This window comes from Neolamprologus multifasciatus, chromosome 15 (assembly GCF_963576455.1).
Source record: "Neolamprologus multifasciatus chromosome 15, fNeoMul1.2, whole genome shotgun sequence".
In the NCBI taxonomy this organism is placed as follows: domain Eukaryota; kingdom Metazoa; phylum Chordata; class Actinopteri; order Cichliformes; family Cichlidae; genus Neolamprologus; species Neolamprologus multifasciatus.
In genome coordinates this window covers 4,959,176-4,979,357 of record NC_140453.1, presented here as the reverse complement: position 1 = coordinate 4,979,357, position 20,182 = coordinate 4,959,176, and the positions used below count along the sequence as shown (strand labels likewise).

General features: G+C 42.0%; 1 protein-coding gene across 4 annotated transcripts in view; it reads right to left on the bottom strand.

Annotated features, from left to right (window-relative positions):
• The window catches only part of LOC146501364 (bromo adjacent homology domain-containing 1 protein), a 55,130-nt gene that overhangs the window by 31,685 nt on the left and 3,263 nt on the right, over positions 1-20,182 (bottom strand). For 3 of the 4 annotated variants that reach the window (XR_014869154.1, XM_085131776.1, XM_085131778.1), the window contains exons 2-4: positions 1,901-3,694; positions 546-904; positions 113-272 (exon numbers count right to left, since the gene is read on the bottom strand). Coding sequence is in view for 3 of the 4 variants with exons in the window: in XM_085131776.1 (XP_084987902.1) it covers positions 113-272; positions 546-904; positions 1,901-3,674 (2,293 nt within the window). In the remaining variant the exon portion in view is untranslated. Of the gene's footprint in view, positions 1-112; positions 273-545; positions 905-1,900; positions 3,695-13,196; positions 13,640-20,182 lie in introns of those variants that run through there. The other variant, XM_085131777.1, reaches the window with a different exon arrangement.

Sequence of the window (20,182 nt, the reverse complement as noted above, 5' to 3'; positions counted from 1 at the left end):
CACACACACAGAGGTAAACAATCTTGGCCATATGTTCCTCCGGTCATCCATCAATACACATGCACTACTGTATCGCATCATAATCTCCCCCCTTCTCCTGATCTTTTTTTACCTGTTTTGGGGTCCTCCCACAGCGCTGATATCTTGGCAACATATGGGAGGGATTTCTTCCTGGGGCCTGATCGTAGCAGCACAGAGTCTCTCACACGTATCACTTCGCCGTCCCTCTCGACTCCTTCGTAACATTGCCGCAGGGCCGTCTCATCCTCTCCCTGAGACACACACGAGCGCGCAGACACAATAAGGAAAGATATAATTCTCATTATAAAGACAAAAGGAATCTGTCACACAAAGCTGTATGGTCAAAACACAATTATCCTTTCCCTCAAGAGACAATTTCTTTGTCCTTGTGGAAGGCAGTGGTGTTGATGCAAAGGTTTCTACTGGTCGGGTATTTGGAATAGAGAAGGTTTTCCTTCGTTCAAGAAGCTCTCTAATATGCTGATCATCTTCATCGTACAGAGATGGACTCTCAAAAAACCTACCGCGATGAAGACCTCCCTCTCTGTGGGCATTCCAACAGGTAGCCAGCCATTAGTGGCGCGTCTGCGGCTGACCCTCTTTTGTTTGGTGCTGCTGAGGCTTGGCACAGATGGCGACTCCTTTGTCGATAGCTGTGCGCGGCCCACGGACAGAGAGTCACCGGAGGGCTTGGTGCTCTTTGGGCACTCCTTGGCTAGCCTTAGCCTAGCCTGGGGCTGGTCTCGTCCAGACAGGTGGTTCAGTAGGTGGGGTTTAGTCTGCGTGGAAGTGGGCACGCTGGACAGAGGGCAGCTGGACATGGGCATGGTGGGGGGAACCAGAAGGGAAGGGTTGTGATCACCCTGAGGGGAGGGGTAACCCTCTGAAACAAAACGGTGACAGTAACAATAAGCAAAGGAACTTCTGAACACCATCAAATGGTAGCTGACACAGCTGGCTACTTATAATTTAAGGTTCATGTGGCTCATGCTAGATAGATAGATATATACAGTGGAACCCCGACTTACGAATACCCCGTTTCACGAAAAATTCAAGTTACAAAGGCACTGAACGGCAATATTTCTGCCCGTGTTACGGCAAAATGCCCGAGTAACGAAATCCGCTGGCTCTGATTGGCTGAGCCTACAATGCCCACAAAGCCTTCCGAATCATGTGACAACCCCTCGGCTTCGCTGTTTCACTTGAACGACGTATTGTTGTTCTAGTTAGCAATTAGCCTATAGCCTATCGTTCAGCATCGCCACACTCAAAACGCGCAATGGGTTCTTCGACTTACGAAAATCTTCGACTTACGAAAGATCCTCAGGAACGAATTAATTTCGTAAGTCGGGGTTCCACTGTATATATATATATATATATTTTTTTTTTTTCTGCTTAAAAGTAACCTGCTTCTTTTATCAGTCTAGCTACGTACATGACACATGACACATTGTAACCGAAAACTTTACAATAAGCCTAAAGCTCCTTAGCAACACACGTCTAAAGCAGTTACCTCATTCTGCAGGCAATTTAAAAGCTCATGGCAAAAGACAAAAAAGGACTACATAAAACAGAAAGGCTCCACTTGCTTGATTTCACAATTGGCTTGAGGCATATCATTTATCAACAGAGAGTCTTTAAGTAATAGCTTTATGTCTAACTATTAGAATAAAGGTTTCTTTTATAATACTGGCAAAGAAGGCTAAAAAACAGCTAAATCAAAGAAGTGTTATCTCAAAAGAACTTGCCATCATTGTGAGCAAATCCTCAAGTGGCCTCAGAAAACCACTTAAGACGGTGATAATTAATAATCAGCAATTAATACTGAACATTTATGAAACAAGACCAAATCTTGGGGCATGGGGGTCAATCCACTCACCTGTTTTGATATTGTGCGTGCATCCACTGCATCCTGTGCTAAAAGAGCAACCCCTGCTGGTGACAGGAGCCATCGCTCTGTAGGTATACCCACTAATCCCGCAGGCGTCACCGTAACAGGGCGAAGCCACAGAATTGCAGTAGGCGGGGTGGGCTAGTCCCGATGGATGTGACACCTGCTGCCCCAGCAGCTTGGAGCCGCTCATTCGGCTAGGGCACAAACTAGATGGGGGCAAGTTCAGAGGTCGCGGAGCCATGGTGGCTGAAGTTGTTCCAGTGTGTGTGGGGTGGGCGATGTGGACGTAATAGCTGGAGAAGCAATGGTCGGCGGTGCAGAGGCAGGGGTGAGGGCTCAGGGTGAGCGCCGTGTGTGGTAGGGAATGTGTCAGCGATGGTGAGGTTACGAGGCACTCGCGCTTCACAGGGCTCATGGCTGAGTTAAGTGGCTGATCGTCTGATTCTCCGTAGGGTTGCTGGCCTAAAAAGAAGGCCAAGCCGTGACAGTAGTCCATTGAGCGCTCTGCAGGAAAGCAGTAGTACGGGCTCAGCTCAGTCTCCAGCTGTTCCTCTTTCACTTTCTTCAGTGGGTATGCTAGCATACTGCGTGACTGGTAGCCCGGTTTTGTCAGTCGATGGGTGCAGCCACCCGTTTCCCACTCCACCTTTGGCTCAAAGCCTGCCTTCTTGCAAGCTGTGCAGCCACTGTGCAGGGGAGGGATCTTTTTCCCCTTCTGCTTTTGTGTGCGTCCCTTGTGCTGAAGTTTGGCCCTCGAGTGCGACTTTTGGGTCGGGCCCACGACGGGAGCCTTGCAGTCTGAAGTAACAGTAGCAGTGGGTGCAGCCTTTGCTCTTTGTTTACTGGTAGCAGAGGAGCTGGTTAGCTTCAGCAGGGCTGCGGCATTAAGTCCAGCCAACCGTCTGGGTGCAGGAGCGTCAAGGCACTCCTGACTCATCCCCAAACTTTCATCCCCTCGGCTAACTTTGGCCCTCTTGGCAGGCTTAGAGCTTTGGTGCGCTTCAAGTTCATGAGACGTGGAGCCTTTAGTGTTGGTCCCTCGCAAAGCCTTAAGACCTCCGCAGACACCACCTCTCGCTGGATCTGCATCCAGGAAAGCCCCTGAATTTATGGGTTCCTCCTGTCTCTTAGCCTGTTTGGCTGCCGGTTGGGGATCAGTAGCTCTTTCTAGTAGCAGGCTGTTTACCGCCTCAGCATTGAGAGAAGCCAGTCTCCGCTTGCGTGGCTGAAAGACTCCCAACCGAATACTCTTGCTATAACTTCCACTGCATGATTTTAATTTGTTTTTTGGTGACGACTTCTCCTCTTTTCCGTCACTCCTTTTCCTTTTTTTGGACTTGGATTTGTGAGATAATCGTCCGCGGCCATCCTTTCCTTTACTTTCCTTAGACCTCTGCTTTTCACGAATGTTTTCCTCCAGTCGGGTCAGGAGGACATGGCAGCTGAGTCCTTCACTTTCTGAATTCCCAGCCCTCCCTCGCAAAGGGTACATTTTCCTGTCCCGTTTCTTGACGTGCCTCCGGTCCACCTTTCTTTTCTGCTCTGATCTTTCTGTTCTTTCCCTCTTGTCATTCATCTTCTTGGCCATGTTTCTGTCTTTTTTGGTGACCTCGCTTATCTTCTTTGTCCTGCCAAATCGCAGTGTGCGCTCAGTCCAGGCGCCGCCCATGGCACCACCATGTGGCCAAAGGCAGCTGTTGTCCCACCACTCTGGACTTTGGTTGTGCCCAAGGGAACCCTTCTGCCTTGCGTGAGTCATCACATGCTTGTCTATGTGGCCTAGAGAGAAGAGATGAACAAGTGGTGAAAACTCCACTTTTGTGCTGATTTTCTACTCTTACACAACAGATCTCAACCAATCCCTGGCCTTAACTCAGTAAGGGTTAGTCGTAGGGTGTCGTAGTATTTTAACCACTTTCTAAACAAGATATAAAGTATTGTGCAAGTCTTAAGCCTTTCCTCTGTTATATTATGCAGGAGAATTGGAAATAGGTGAAACAATTTATACGAACATGAGCAAATCTGGTACAAACACCTTTATTCTTCAACATAACCTAAACTCTCTTAGGCAAGCTTTCTTATGGTTTCTTCAGACTTCTTCTTGAAGGACGTTCAAAACTCTCCTTTGGCTGTGTTCCATGTGCTTTTCAATCCAGGTATGCTTTAACTTCACTGGCAGTGTGTTTGGGATCATTGTCATGCTGAAAAAAAGCCATTTCCAATCAGATGCTTTCCAGATGGTGGCTTCAAATCTGATGATACTTCTTCTACATTCATAATTCCTTTTGAAAATTTTGACAAAATTCCCCAAACTCTGCCCCAAACCATGACAGAGACTCCACTGTGTACTGATGGCTGTCGACACCAGAGTTATTAAAGTTTGTATTTTCTAATTAGGTTGGATTTTTATTTAGTTTTGATTTTTGCTTTTAATTCGGTTTAGTTTCAGCTAGTTCCCAGAGTGAGTTTCCTCATTTGAGTTTAATTTCCGTTGTGTTACAATGTTTCGTTTTAGCTTAGTTTCTATTAGTTACACAGTTAATTTTAGTGTTATTATTATTGTATTGAGGGTATATGGTAAAGGCAAGATTTAGGAAACTCAGAAACAGTATTATATTAAAAACGCTGAATAAAAACAAGCCTCACAGTCTTCGCAGAAATCCAAAGTTGCAATAAATACATCCATCAAAGCCTCATAAGGCAAGTTTTGATTAAAGCTTTACCAACCTAAATAATACCAAAACTAGGGATATTTCCTTTTTATTTTCCTTTTTTTTAGTTACTTTTCACTAAATAAATTCAGTTTGTTTTAATTATTTTTGAAATGTCTAGCTTTTATTTTTATTTTAGTTAGCAAATGTTTTTCACATCTGGTTTTAGTTAACTCACTGCTGTGCCTCTCTCCTGACCTCCTTTGTACATATTGATTTGGGCCAAAATTTTTACATTTGGATTCCTCACTCTGTGAGACCTGTTACCACTTGGATAACATGACACAAGGACTTTAGTCTTCTCTCTGTTTCCCTCCTTTAACCCTTTAAGACCTAGCATAGAACCAAGTCCGCCAGAGCTTATATTATATTTTTACATGCTGTAGAGCCATTTTTGGGAGCATTTCAAGTTGCTATACATCAATACAACCATTACAGCCCAAATTTTAATAATATGTCTGCATTAAGTGCATAGTAATTACATACATTGCAAATAAGTGCAATAAACTACAAAAAAATTTAAAAGCGTTTTTGTTTTTTTAACATATATTTCTAGTTAGAGAAATTTAAGAGGCTTATCCCTCAAAACTGTAAATACAAAAAAGTTGCACAAAATAGTTTCCCACCACAGGGAATTTATTTTAAGTATCTTCATAGTTTTATTTTTGAAATACACCAATTTTTATATACTGCAGGAAAAACAAAAATAAATATTATAGTGCAAATTTGCAAAAAAAAAAAACAGCATATGCATCAAAATAAACTATTTCCAGCAGTGCAATATGAGTCCTAAGCATCCCAGAAACGACACAGAAATTCATAAAGTCAAACATAACTTTTAAAAACACCAGTATAGGCTCGTAAGGCCCTGATGGTAAAAAACTACATTTCCACAAAATGACGTCACTTCCAGTTTCGGGCAGGACATGGAGGACATGCGATAGTTCGAGCTGATGGACTAGGAAGTGTTACGAACAGCTGATCGGATCAGCAAAGCGTGTTTCTGGAATATTATGTTTCTGTTGCTGCAAGTGCTTTTTATGCAGTTTTTGCAAAGCTATATGTGGAAGGAAACTGTGACTTAGGACAAGCTGATGGCATAAGATGTAAGTACAACTCCTCTGGTTTCATATGCAAAAAAATTATTGCGCTAGCTCACGTGGTTGCAGAGCTACCGGGATTTAAAAATAGTTACGCAAAACAGAGCGTGCCCGCTCCGACCAGCTTTAAAGGGTTAAGAACAGCATCTTGACAGCCACTGACATCATTTCTGATCAGTGAACAGTAGATGGGATAAACTGAAGGGCCACTGAAGCACCTCTCAGGTCCTGTGTCAGCTCTTTCTTTCCTGTTTCTTAAGGGCATGACCTCCATCTACTGTAGACACATTTGCCACTTTTTATTTTGCCCACCACTTGTCCAGTTTCCTCAAACACAGTGCACTTTTTAGCCAATAGCTCTTTGGGAATCACCTTGTTGATTTGAAAATACAATTTTATGCCTGTCAAACTGTGTTATCTTTGGCACTTCAGCTACTGGGAACAAATTATGCATTTCTGCAATAGGCGGCTAGTAACAAAGTGCCTAAAAGTACAATTTAAAATTGGTTCTTTGCCAAGTTGTTATGTGTAGACACAACACGGGTTAGGGTGCCTTTTTTTAAGCTTGAATGATTCATAGGTCAGTGTTAAGAGGCTAACAAAACTTTATCTGAAAATGGTCAGGACTAGGGATGGGTACCTAGTCCTGACCATATCCGGTGTCATAATGGCACCGGTTCTGACATAAACGGTAGTAACCAGACCGAAAAGCAGCGCACATTTTGGTGCTTTATTTTTTCCTGAGCTGTGATACACTTTAGATTCTAGCCAATCATTTTATGTTTCCGAGGATAGTAGGCGGGTCCAGGTACGTACGTTCTTTTAGAGCAGAGCTACAGATTAAAAATGCCCAAGGCGAAGCGGTCAAAGTCTGGCTGTACTTCACAGCAAAACATGCAAACTCAGCAGCCTGCAACAAGTGCTTTAAGCTGATACTGTGCAAAGGAGGTAACACCTCAAATCCAATGAAACACCTGGCAACGCATAGCGTTTTTTTTTTAAAAGCCGAGAAATGCGCCGTATTTGATAGCTTGCTGCGAGACCTCACACCGAGCGCATCTACTGCGGGTGTAGCCGTAGCCCTGCCAGTGTAGCAGAAATGATGAGGATGATGATGGCAGAAGCAGCCGTTCTTCTCTGCGTGAGTCGCTTAATGTTGTTCGTGTGTAATTTACATTGAGTAGGCTAACCACGTTATTACATTAATGCATGTAAGGTGAACTAGCAAACACCATCATAGTTACATGCGGCTGTCTTCTTGTTTGATGGCAGATACTCCCTTCACCCTGGCCAAAAAGGCTAAAATGACCAAAGAAAAAGTGGAAAACAGCTAAACATGAGAGGTTTTTGGACAAAGTTTGTGTTTTTTCCATTGTTTAAGCACTGCTTCCAGCCAAGAGTGATACCATAAATCCCCTATAGCTGCAGAAAAGGCTAACATTGTTATCTTTATACAAAAAAACAGCTAAACATGAGAGGTTTTTGGACCAATTTTGTGTTCTCCATTCTTTAAGCACCGGTTTGAGCACCGTTTAAGCACCGGCACCGTTTCAAAAGTACCGGTTTGGCACCGGCATCGGATAAAACCTAAACGATACCCATCCCTAGTCAAGACTGGACTGAAAATGAGTGGTGAAACAGTCAATGTCCAAACAAAAAACTTGCGAAAGGCCAGGTTTAAAAAAAATGACAAGGAAGTCTGGGTCTTCTTTAAGGGCAGGCCAAGACTTTTCCACAGTACTTTACATGCTTTTCCATTTCGGCAAAAAATCCATACAAAAGGGCGAGTGCTACCGTAACGCTACCTTTGCCCAACAATATATAGGTTACTAGTGACATGGTGGATATTGGGAGGTAGCTCACAATATAAAAAGGACTTCCCTGTCAACAGTAATTCAAATTTACCAAAAAAACTTTAACTGGATCCATAGAGATCTATTTCATCCCTTGAGTTCTGCCACATTGTGTGGTCAGACCAGGTAGTGTTATGCTGTGTAGCAGGGATGACACTGAGACCAAAGATTACTTCAAATGTTTTCAACAGTCATAACTTAAGACGAGACAAAGCTAGAAGAAAACCCAGCAGAAGTCAACAAGCCACACACAAAACAAAGATACCGACTATCTAGCACAAGCCCTCAGCTTAGATTTAAATCCAACATCTGATTCAATACTTAAAGAAACTTAATGATGAATAGATTCAGCTGAACGGTTTTGTAATCAGATCATATGGCGAGCTGCAGCTTTTGTGCGTGCGCCTGGGATCTTCTCATTATGACGGGTTTGTGTCGCACTGGAGAAACCGATGCACTGTGCCATTCATCCACTGTGCTCATTGCCTTATCGCCACATGTACACACAGCAGGCAAGCAGCAGCTTGTTAAGGCCGATTGTTTAGTCTGCAGTGTTTAGTCTGGCAGGAAAATGTCAAAAAAAAATAATCTTTGACCACAATAAGTGCAAGTGAGAGAAAAATAAGGCAAATAAACTGAAGCCCATTTAAATGTGACACTTTTAGCCGTTTTAAATTGGATGGTTTCCGGCTTCCCGTTACTTTTCTAAGCGCCCGTGTTATGTAAAGAAAGAGAATCTTTCCATCTGCAATACAACACAATATTAGATGATTCCCAAAGCCCACCATTTAACAATTAAACCTAATTAGCATCAGCCAGAAAGTGTTTGCGCAAAACGCTCCCCGCGCTCAGCGTAAAACTACAACACAAACAAGCAGAGAGTGACTCACACACTGTATATGTTTGCGTTTTAAAATAATGCCCGTACAGAGATCATTACTTTTCCTTTTTAGTGTTCGGGAAATGGTAAAGATGCGCGATCGTGTACCACCTAATGAGCCGGGTTAAACTTTTAAAGACCAATATCTCCATTTAATAACCCCGCAGACACATTCTGCACCGCGAGGAAAAGAAACCAAGACACAATTAGACGTTTTCCATCATTGGGCGTTCTTTTTCGTTAATCAAATAAAGGTTTTCTTTTTCCCAACCCACAGGAGCTTCTTGTCCTACGCCATATTTTCCATAATTAGTTATAATCGGATAATGAAATCCTCCTTAATGACGATTGATACGCATATTTACAGCTGCTGCTCGTCTCTCCGGTCTCCTCGCTTTAAAAGGTGCGAGGATACTGGCTTTAAAGTTTAAACATTTCCCCAAATGAGCTTTAGATCAGAATGATTCTATTGGTTACCCGCAGTATTATCAGAGTTAAGCTTTTTAATGTTTTCCCCAGTTTATTCTACATGGAGCCAAACAGGCATCTGTTCAGATGAGTGTGCAGCGAGAGGCCTGATGGTTGATGCAGATTTCTCTGCGGTGCGAAAACGTTCGAGGCCAGAAACGTCTATCCCAATAGATGACTCGCTAACAGTAGAAACCCGACAAGATTCTTCTAACATGTTGGATTTTGTCGGCCACGATCTGACTGGGCTTGCGCAGCCTCAAGGCGGTCCAACGCTCCAGTGTGCAAGAGATCCTGGCAGTATCAAATCCGATTTTAGCTCAAGGGCTAATGGAAACCGAAGACAACTTTCTGACTCAGTGATTAACGTGACATTAGAGGAGTTTAAAACATTTCCATGTTACACTCCTCACAAAGAGCTTTTTATGTCTTGATAAAAGTTAAAAACCATGGGCGCGATAAGCTCAGATATGTCTTGTGTTTGCGTGTCTTCCCAGTCTTTGCTGTGCCAAAGGTTGCTTTACTTCAGGCTGAGCTTATCAGACAAGATGTAATCGGTTTAATGGAGTTACCTTGCTTCAAATCTAAAATTTGGAGGTGCTATTACTTCATACTTACTTCATATATTTGATTTGCTTTCAAGATTAAAAAAAATTGTTAAGTGTCACTAAACCTGTTAGAATGAACGATCTGTCGGAGTCCAGATTAAAAGCAAAGCATTTATCCTGATTCTGCAATTTTTCCATCGGATGTGGGGTCACTGCTGAGAGTTGTAGGTGTGGAGACGCTGCAAGGAATAACCTGCTTCATATTATCTTGTGCAGCAGCCTTCTGGCAGAGTGGCAATTTGGTTCTTTAAACACAGTTAGGTCCGGTGATCCGCAGGAAGTAATTTCACATCTGCTGGGAGATCAATGACCCGGCACTCCATCTCTAATTGGTTAGAAACAGATCATAAGATCCTCTCAGCAATTATACAGAGAACACACCAGGATCTTTTTTTTTCTTCGTTTAATGATGAGACATGCATGATTTCTCAGGACTCTTGTGACTCTGGGTGTAAAAGAGCAAACCAGATGGCTTTTTTTTGTAATGATGATTAAACAGCATCAGGCTACACAACTGATATCGAGTCAATAAGTGTGAGATATGCGTTGGACTCCTAAACGCAAAGCAGACAAAAGCCTAAACGACAAACAGCAAAGCGCGTTAACGCTGAGCATTAAAGTTCACTTCTCAATTTCCCGGTGCAACAAATGCGAAGCAGTGCAACTGACTTTGTTAATCCTAACACAAACCCAATCACAGGTGAAAAGCTGAGAGCAGCTTTCAGAATACGACGTGAAATCTGATAACTCGCCACAAGATCACACCAACCTGACTCAAGGTTAAAATCAAAGTGGATCTCAGTGTGATGAAAGACCAGAAAAAGGAGCTCATCTGTATGAGTAACACATCTTCACCCTCAATGTAAACACAAACTATCAATGACTAAATAGTTAAATACTACTAAAACAATATGATGCAATTGTAAACAGATACAAGTGTCTGTTAGAATAAGCTCCTGTGATACATACAGCTGTGCATAAACAGTTAATAAATGTTTCAAGAGCAATAACAGTATAAGATCATTAATAAATAACTATTAGAGGATATTTATATGTTGGGTTATTGCTGCTTCACAGTTTGCCATAAAGTATTCATGAGCATGTTGAGCAGATTTCTGAGGAGTCTGATTGGCTGGGAACATTAACTTTTAGCAACCAGTTTAACTAAACACCTTCTTTTCTCTGTGTATATTATTTGACAAGTCAAATTCCTTAATAATGACTTAAATAATAATTACAGCTGTGAGGCCGGTAGCTCGAGTCTAAGGATCTGAGCTGTGGAGGGGTAAAAAAAAAGAGAGAGAGAGAAGACCGCAGGCAGAGGAACTACAACCGAAGTTGAGAGTGTAAAAGTGAGGAAGTGAGAGAAGAAGAGAGAGACATCTCTTCTGCGAGGGGGGGGGCAGTCTGTATAAGTGTAAAAGGGACAGCAGAAAGCCTCGCTGTTCTGTTCTACAGACTGACAGCAATCTAAGAAAATCTCTTCATGAAAATCTTTAAACTTGTCAGGATTATAACAACTAGTCCAGCCTTACAAACCCCAGCCTGCGCGGCTTGATGTTGCCGAGCAACTCAGACAGGAATTCAGCAGCGCTGGGAGTAATTACGGCGTTTAAAATAGAAAATCCAAATTAGCTATACGTGTAAATAAATGAATAATATTTATAGCTGGATTACATGGCATTTTATGTGTTAGTGGCAATGCTAAAAGCCTCTGAAGTGTGCCTTTCAAGTGTACACTTGAGAGTAACTGTCATGCGCTATGAAAGCTAGCCAGAGCATCACTTTTTTATCCCTAAGGGCCTGAGACAGAGGTGGGCAATTAATTTTCCCCAAGGGGCCACATGACAACCTGGGACTGTTGTGCAGGTCCACACCAAAAAGCTTGCAAAGGCATAAAATTAATAATCAGCTGAGCTCAGTTTGGCTTATTATTGGTGTGTGTGGAGGAAATGTATCCGTTACCTTGGCAAAAGCAAAAGAAAAAACTAATGAAACCTTGAGTGACCATCTATTTAACTATCCTGCAATATTTTGAAAAATCTTTGTTTTTTCTGGCCCAGAAAAAGTGTGACTGACTCTTTTGCACTAAAGGCAGTTCACGCTGTGTTACACAAATCTATTTCCAGCCACTTGAAAATCTGCCCATTGTTAAAACTGTTAAAAAGTCGTTTTATTTCAGTTCGAGAATTTTTTCCCACCCTTAGCTGTAGCTAAACCTTCTTTGGGGGATGCCCTGAAATTTCTGCTGGAAAAAACACACCACAAACATAACAGAGGAAATACAGCACTAAATAAAAAAGAAAGCTAAATAATCAAGCTTTTAAGACCAGTTAGTGATTAACTTGAGCACAATAATATTTTTGCAGCACAATAAATGAAAGAACCGGACTCTGGAAAGGAGAAAAGTTCAAACACTCTTCCCTTCTTTCCCTGAAACGAACTCTTGGATAAATTAAATTTAAAAAAAATTACACTCCTCTTAAAACTCACGCTCCAAACATTTCCAACAGTCCCCCTTTTTGCCACCTTCGCAATGAAATACTTCAAAATTCTCGCCTCTTTAAATTCAGGGGAAAGAAATCACCGTTTTGGTTGAGCAACTCAAAGCTCATGTCAAAACAAGGACACTAAAAAGGTCAAAGAAACATTGCATTACAGCCGCCCAATAAGGCAACACCAGATAGGACACACCTTGCAGATCACTTGGTTACCACAGTTGTGCTGGACACCTTCATAAAGGGCTCATCAGCCTGCATCAAAACCTGTAATTACACCTCTCTCTTTTATTTAAAAAAAAATGCTCTTGCCTTAAACTTTTAGGCAGAGCCACAAAACCCCACAGAGCACCCATCAAAAATAAATAACCAGCTGGGTAAGGTGGCTGCTCGGATCAGACTGAGAGCTTCTTATTTTACATTTTCCGTGTCGGGGCCGGTGGTGACGGGCAGGTTCAACACGAGGCGCTGACATGATGGGGGCGGGGGGGGGGGGGGGGGGTTTACGGGGGAGGGGGGGTTTGTTTCAAGAAGAGATAAAAGCCTGAGAGAATCTGAAACATTGCGTTATTGTTTTGGCTTTCTTCCGAGACAGTCGGAGCTTTAACACCATTGGCAGGGATGTCGAGGGCGGATTGCTAGATATGCATGCCTGGATAGATTTGTAATAAGTGCGTTAATATATATATATATATAAATTTATGTACAGTGGCCGTGGAATACAGTATGATGGGATACAGTACAGTCTGACGTAGCTGCCCATCTGAAGTAGCCAGCCAGGCTCTAAATACGGGTTGAGGAAGGGAGGGGAGTGGAGGGGGGGGTTGCTACCAGAACACACAAACACACACACCAAGCAAAAATAAAGGGCAGTCACCCCTCCTGATCACATTTTCTGACCGGATTCCCGATCAGCGACGCGGTGGCTGTTCCCGATCCCAGTCCTAGCTGAGAGCTGTGAGGTTATGGCACGTAGCAGCAGCCCCGTGTGTCGCTTCTGGTGCACGAAGCGAAAAAATAATAATTAAAAAAAAGGGTTCTGCGCTCCTTCTCTGGACGGCTGGGCAGTCGGAACACAACTTCAAACATCCACAGCCAGATAGCACCCCCTCCCCAAAAAATACATGTGTGTTTGAAAAAAAAAGATCGAGGTGGTAACTTACGGCTCGCCGCCACGCTTCCTCCAGCAGAGCCGGGAACCGTCGAACAAATCTGCGGGGAAGGACGGACAAACGGACGGATAGTCGGGGAAGAGAGAGCGGGTGGGGGTGTGGGAGGGCTGGGGAGGGGAGGAGAGACGGAGTCGGACTGGTGCGATGGCAGAGCTCCGTAACTGGGAGAGCTGGGTAGGAGTGAAGCGGGGAGAAGAGAGAGGGGACGTTCGGTGGCGCTGCCTGTGCGATGTGTGCGTGCTCTTCCTGGTTGGGTTTCCACCGATTGGCAGAAAGTTAATCTGAACCAGTTCCCATACGGACCAGCCTCGCTCGCCGCCACCCCCCCTCTCTCCTCCTTCTTCTTCTCCCATGACGGACAAACATGCAGAAAACTAAATAACTGCAGTACGCGAGGTAACTTGGGTCCATTACATAAAACACACAATGAAAAGCGATGGACGTTAGGCTACTGCCGCCCCCCTCCTTCCTCCCCACTATACCACCGCGCGGAGCCTCACCCCTGTCATCTTATCGTGACCAAAACACGCCAGACTGTTAAAATACGTCCAGAGACATTTCTCATGAAGACTGAACAAGGACATGGCCATGAGTCAACAGTCTTCCATGTGGTGGATGTGAGATATGAGGTTTAACTGAGGTTCTTTAAGTTATGGAGATGTAAAGGGGATTAAACCCATCTAAAGCTCACTTTAAGTCCTGACTTTTTTGTATTAAAGCAGTTTTTTATTAACATGCAGGCTTATAAGGTTAAAAGTTAAACTCTGCTTCGTCTACACAAAAATACATCTTTAAATTAAGCTCATGCAGGACCTTCATTTTTCTTTTAATTGTCCATAAAGAGCTGAGACCAGAGAAGCACCTTCTCCATAAGTTTGAAAACTTCAGAAAGTGAGGGGTACCCTCTCTGCTTTTTGCCCCATCTCTGTCCCTGCTGTCATGGGGGAAAAGGCAAAAACAGAGAAACAAACAACCAAGGCACCAAACACACACCTGAATCCTAACAACACAAATCTGTTTGATTGAGGATGTTTTTTTATCTGTTTTTCCACCTTTTTCAGCTACTTTTCTCCCTGGTTATCAAATTTGTTTTTTTAGTAGCAAACACATCTCTTCTGCAGTCCTTTGTGAAACTCAGCAGATGAAATGGTGACACAAGGGTTAAATAATATAAAAGTACAACACCTGATCAGTCTGCATCTGGTTCACCGATATAGCCTCTTTACACTCACCCTGATGTGTATGTCTTTAAAACTGCAGGGGGAAAATCAGGCATGCTCCAAACGGGAGGTCCGAAGCTCAAACGGTGCTAACTGTTCCACCCACATGTTTCTTCACTTCTAGGAAAATTTAAGCAAACTCCACCATGCACACTTACGGATCACACTATAAGCACAGATACTGTCATTTGCAGACAGATTATTGGAATACTCTAAAATCTATCTCACTAGACTCCTGCATTCAAAACAGACATTTATATTTTAACTGACTGATACGTATATGTGTTACCAGTGTAAGCTAAACTGTTAGATCAAACCAAGGTCATCACACGAACACGTTAGCTAGTGCGTTTTTAAAAAGTGCAGCAGCAGGTTTTCACATAAAGCTAATCTCTAGTAGTGTAAATACTTATTTCATTATTATTTATGGAACCACTCCACCCAAAAATAAAAATAAAAATTAATTAATTAATTAATTAATTAGTTGCTATATTTAAAGTAAGCTTGTCTGCTGATGAGCTCATACTTTATGTGTAAATTTAAATAATTAAACTATAGCTGGGAATCAAACTACACAATTAAAATGTTTTTTTAATTATTTTGCCTTTCATCACAGCCTCAAAAATTATATCTGCTGCTCCCTAGCCTCTTTCAGATATTTCAATTTTCACGACACACTTTTATTAAAAAAAAAACAGACTCTTTATTTTTCTATTAATTTAACAGATGTTTGACTGCTTAAAAACATAGTTCATCTATTGTTATTTTATCTGTCTGTACAAAGTGTCTGCTGGTGTGTTTTTCTCCTTCCACTGAGGCTCCAGAAAGGTTAAAAAACTGTATTTTTTTTATTTTTTATTTTTGGTTATGCAATCTGAAAGAATCAGAACCTGACATAAGAGCACCTGCTTTGCTACTTATTACAAACAACATGCTTATTTAATGGCAAGAAATGGTAATGAAAGGCTGAACGAGGCTGAATCACACATGCACACACACAGCAAGAGCTGAATACAAAGTTATTACATCAATTGAAACCCTCTACAGGAAGCCTGTCACAGGCCAGGATTTCCATTGCTGTAGAAAAGTCGAGTCAAGTGGCCGTCACATTGTGCAAAATCAGCTAATCAATACCTCAACTTTTCAAGAGAGGCTTATCCAATCAGACGCATTGTTCTTTAAAAAACTAATCAGGTATCATTTGTCAGGAAGACAATTTGCATTTTCTAAAAGCCACTTGTGGAGAGTGAAGATTTGATTTGGAAATACCGCTCGGACACAGAAGTAAAACCTAAGAAGGTTGGTATCGATTGGTTCACCGGAGGGGAAAAAACAGCACGATCATCCACTGGAGACTGTACTCATACACTTTCTGTTTAAAAGTAAGTAAAGTAACTTTGAGTTATTTTTAAAGCACTTTTAGAGACAAGAAACAGTCACAAAGTGCTTTACAGGGGTAAATCGATTAAAGAAAGTAAACACAAAGAAGCAGAAAAGGTTAGTTATTGGTCTCCTTTTGGAAAATGGAAGCTGTGATCACCTTAGGTTTACTAAAAATCAACTAAATTCTAACTGGGTGGTTTTTTCAGCAAACAATAAAGAAGGAAAATGCCAAGAGAAACCTGTGGCTCCTTTACTGCATAATCATATCCACGGGAATTGGAAGCAGCGGATGGATTCAATACCCAAGGCCGGCATTCTGCAAGAACAGCGTGCAGGTATGTATTCTAGTTGGGTGCCATTTAATTTCACCATTTTTATAGCAGTGAATCAAATGCATCCTCCAGAGCAGCAAATGAGAACGCACCATGAAGGATTTAACCACTAGCTAGAGCAATTGATAATATTAGCTGGACATGTCTTTAAGGGACTGTGGGAGAGCAGAGCTAAAAAGAAAAGTCAATACTGGACATCCAACAGGTGGCCAGATACATCTTACATTATGAATTAACCAAGTTGAAAAACTTTTTAAATCAGGCACCCAATTGAATCATAGAGGCAGACAGTTGCACACACTGATCCTTGTATCCATTATTACTTCAAAAAGAAAAGCTCACTCCAAATACGTGACCCCAATTTGAGTATGCAGTTAAGAAAATTAATAGATGGACATAATATAGTCAAAGAAGCCATTTAGGACTATTTATTAACAATGATGAACAAATGGACCAAATAACGATCGGATGCCGCTTTTACCACGGCGACAGCACTTCTCCAGATCAAATGTTAAAATTGTCTTTGATTTTAAGGATCAAATCAAGCAGAGTTCAAAGATGAAGAAGCTGAAAAGGCAGAATTTGTGAGAGTGTCACTTCAAAGTTACAGTTTTGGTTTGCTCGCTTTCTCGTTCCTTTGAACATATAATATCTACCAGTCAGAGTGGCTTATGAAGACATAGCAAGCTGCACTACCGGCAGCTATTACAAATGTACCTGAAACTGTAAACAGACATATCCTTTTGTCAAAACACTTGGCGAAAAAAAATAAAAATTCTAGTTTAAAACCATCAGACTTAATGTTTTATTATGCACGCTGGTTCAACGTCAATTACCCTTACAGCAGAGCGCAGAAAGCAGATTTAGTCGGTGCTCGGTGGTTCAGTAAACAGAATCAAAAGAGCTCGTTTGAGTCCGTTTCACTGCGATTCTTTTCACTGTATTGGGGAGCCTAAAGCACAGAGATGGAGGCCAATTATTGAGCCAACCCAGCAAACTACTTCATCTTTTTACTCTGACTGTAAGAAGAGTGGGTGGCGATTTTTGTTCTGTTGGTTTTTTTGTTTTGTTTTTTTCTCGTGAAGAAAAGCAAAGCTGGTCAGACGCACGAGGAAACAAACCCCCGGTCCTTACGGTCCAACGTGGATCTAAGTGTTAGCTACTCCAAAGGCCTACACACAATTCAATTCAATTTGTTTTATGTAGCGCCAAATCACAACAGCAGTCCCCTCAAGGTGTTTTATATCGTAAGAACACACAATGATACTGCGAAAACCCCAACAATCAGACAACCCTCTATGAGCAAGCACTTGGTGACAGTGGGAAGGAAAAACTCCCTTTAAACAGAAAGAAACTTCCAGGAAAACCAGGCACAGTGAGGGGCAGTGTTGCCAGTTTGGGGGTGAGGGATGGGAGACAGGACAGAAGACACAGATATTAGTAATACCTAATGATTAAATGCAGGCTGGTGTATAAACACCAAACATAAACAAACAAACAAACAAAGCAAAACAAAACACACGTACACGGGTATTTTTTCCGTTTTCGTTTTAAAAAATAATCCCGCCCACACGTAAAGGCAGAAATGAAGGAAAACGCTGCTAGGAACATGCCAAAGCAGCAGGTGGCGCTATATTCCTAACCGTGTAGAAATGTTGGCCAATCAGAAGTCTAGAAGCCTCGGTGGGAAAAAGTAAACAAAGCTGGGGCATAGAAGCAGAACCGAGTGGTATGTGTGGAGGGACAGTAACTGTGTGTGTATATGTAAGCATTTAAACACTGCAGAGAGTACAATTAACAGTAACAGTATTGTAGAAATTCATTTCACCGAAACAATAACGTGGCGCACACTCTGACGTCAAAAAAAGGCGCACATCTTTGACGCTGCGTTTTCCGGAGTTTTAGAAAATATCCACCCTGGCCGGAGTTTTTAGAAATCTCCGTTTTGAGTGACCGAAAACGCCGTTTACGTGTGGACGAAAGGTGCAAACGCATAGAAAAATCTGCGTTTTCAAAAATACCCGGGTACGTGTGGACGTAGCCTCAGTGCATCATGGGAAGCCCCCAGCAGCCTAGGACTAGTCCCTATAACCGAGGGAGGGTTCAGGGTTACCTGATCCCGTCCTAACTATAAACTTTATAAAAAAGAAACATTTTAAGCCTAATGATAAACACATACACAATTCACCTTGTTGGGTCATTAAAATTTCATACAGATAGCAGGCATAAAAGTGTCAGAATGACTGGACACAGAGAGTGGCGGGGCACTGAAAATTAATTCAACGATTAGGGCAGGGCTTCTGTCGTAAAAACGCCAACATGGGTTAATTATTAAATTAAGCACTAACCGTAAAAGGGTGGCGCCACGCATATTAACGCTTGCAATAATGGGCATTAATGGGGTAGAAAAGAGTCCAGCAGACGCGATTAATCTAACGCAGCATATAGGTAAAAGGGTTCCTTCAGGACAACGACAGCAAACGAGCATAAACAAGCCTCTCCCAATGAAACCGAGCAACCGTGACAGTAATCTGGCTTGTCATTGGAAGGCGCTCCTGTGTATAACTACTCAGACGGCAGCCAGTGTAAACACATATGGGCACACAAAGTATTTGACTGTCACACTCAAATGAAATTCAATTTACAGACATTAACAAAGGTCAGGACCACAAAAACAAAAGAAAAGAAAAAAGATACACACAGGGATTTTTCAGAGACTGTGTTTGAGCCTTCTGTTTTTGCAGTATCACAGTTTACACTTTCCTAGTCGAGTCCAATCACACTTCAGTGCAAGTAAGAACTGGATATTGTAAACATATGACATAAAAAGCCTCTATAGAAAAAATAAAAGGCACATAAGTAGCACATGCAAAGTAAAAGTACTCGGTCCCTGTGGCTATTATCACAGTTCTAGTTTTTCCAGTTATAGCCGGTCAAGGTGGAGCTACTGTTTTGCAGTTCTATACACAGGCAGGTATTTTTTATTATTATTAGTATTATTTATTTATTTTTACAGAATATCCTCCTTTGAAAGGGTTATAAGTGAAAAGAGTGATGAGTCATCACATGATTCATGGGAGAAGGTGTGTGTTCTGTGACGCAAATTTGATTTTGTTTCCTCCCCACCATAACCTTTGTTTACGTCTAAAATGTTTGATCGTTTTTCTTCTCTGGCCTCAAACAGTCATTTAAATAAAACCACCCGAGAGGCTTTTGTTACCCACAGTCATCAGTCGTCAGACACTTTCACAGGATGCGAGCTTTTGTGTTAAAAATGTTAAGATTACAAAATTGTTTTTCTTTTTACATAAACCTTTTTTAATTGTTTAAACTGTAATTAGTTACTTTCTACCACAGTGTAATGTAACTAACTGAAACTATGCAAAGATTTGTGGATTCATGCTTTTTGATGTTGAACCAGTGCCACGTCTATGCGCACACACACACACACCACATTATGTGGGTATCATAAATGCCCGAGGGTCACCATAACAGGCACATGATCATCAGTAACCATACTCACAATGGTCACTTGTTTTATTGCAGATGTCCAAATCACACTATTATAAGCCATGGAGGATACATGCTTTGGCTCAAAATATAAACATAAATCAGCAGAAATGAATGTAGCACGCTTGCCTAACATCCAAAAGATCCCAGATTTGAGACTAGGTGGACAAGGGAGCAGCTGAAAGAAGTTTTAAACTTCCTTATGTTTTGTGACTGCTCTGCTGCTACGATGCACACACAGGCCTGTCTATAGGAGGTTATTACTGAGGCACACCATTAATCCAATCCAGATTTCACTTCAGCTCCTTTAATTGGACCTGAAGTTGTTGCTTACAGGTGTTTGTAGGGTTCTGAGTTCATTAAATACCTGCAGCTCCACAGCAGCAGGGTCGGTACCTGCATCCACAGAGTGCGAGTTTCAACAGAGGAGACTTCACTGCAGTTATTAATTATTCCAGACGCAGAGATGGGATCGCTCAGGAACTAACAGTAAGTCACAGCCTGTTCTTTTCACCACCTCACACAGCTGAGC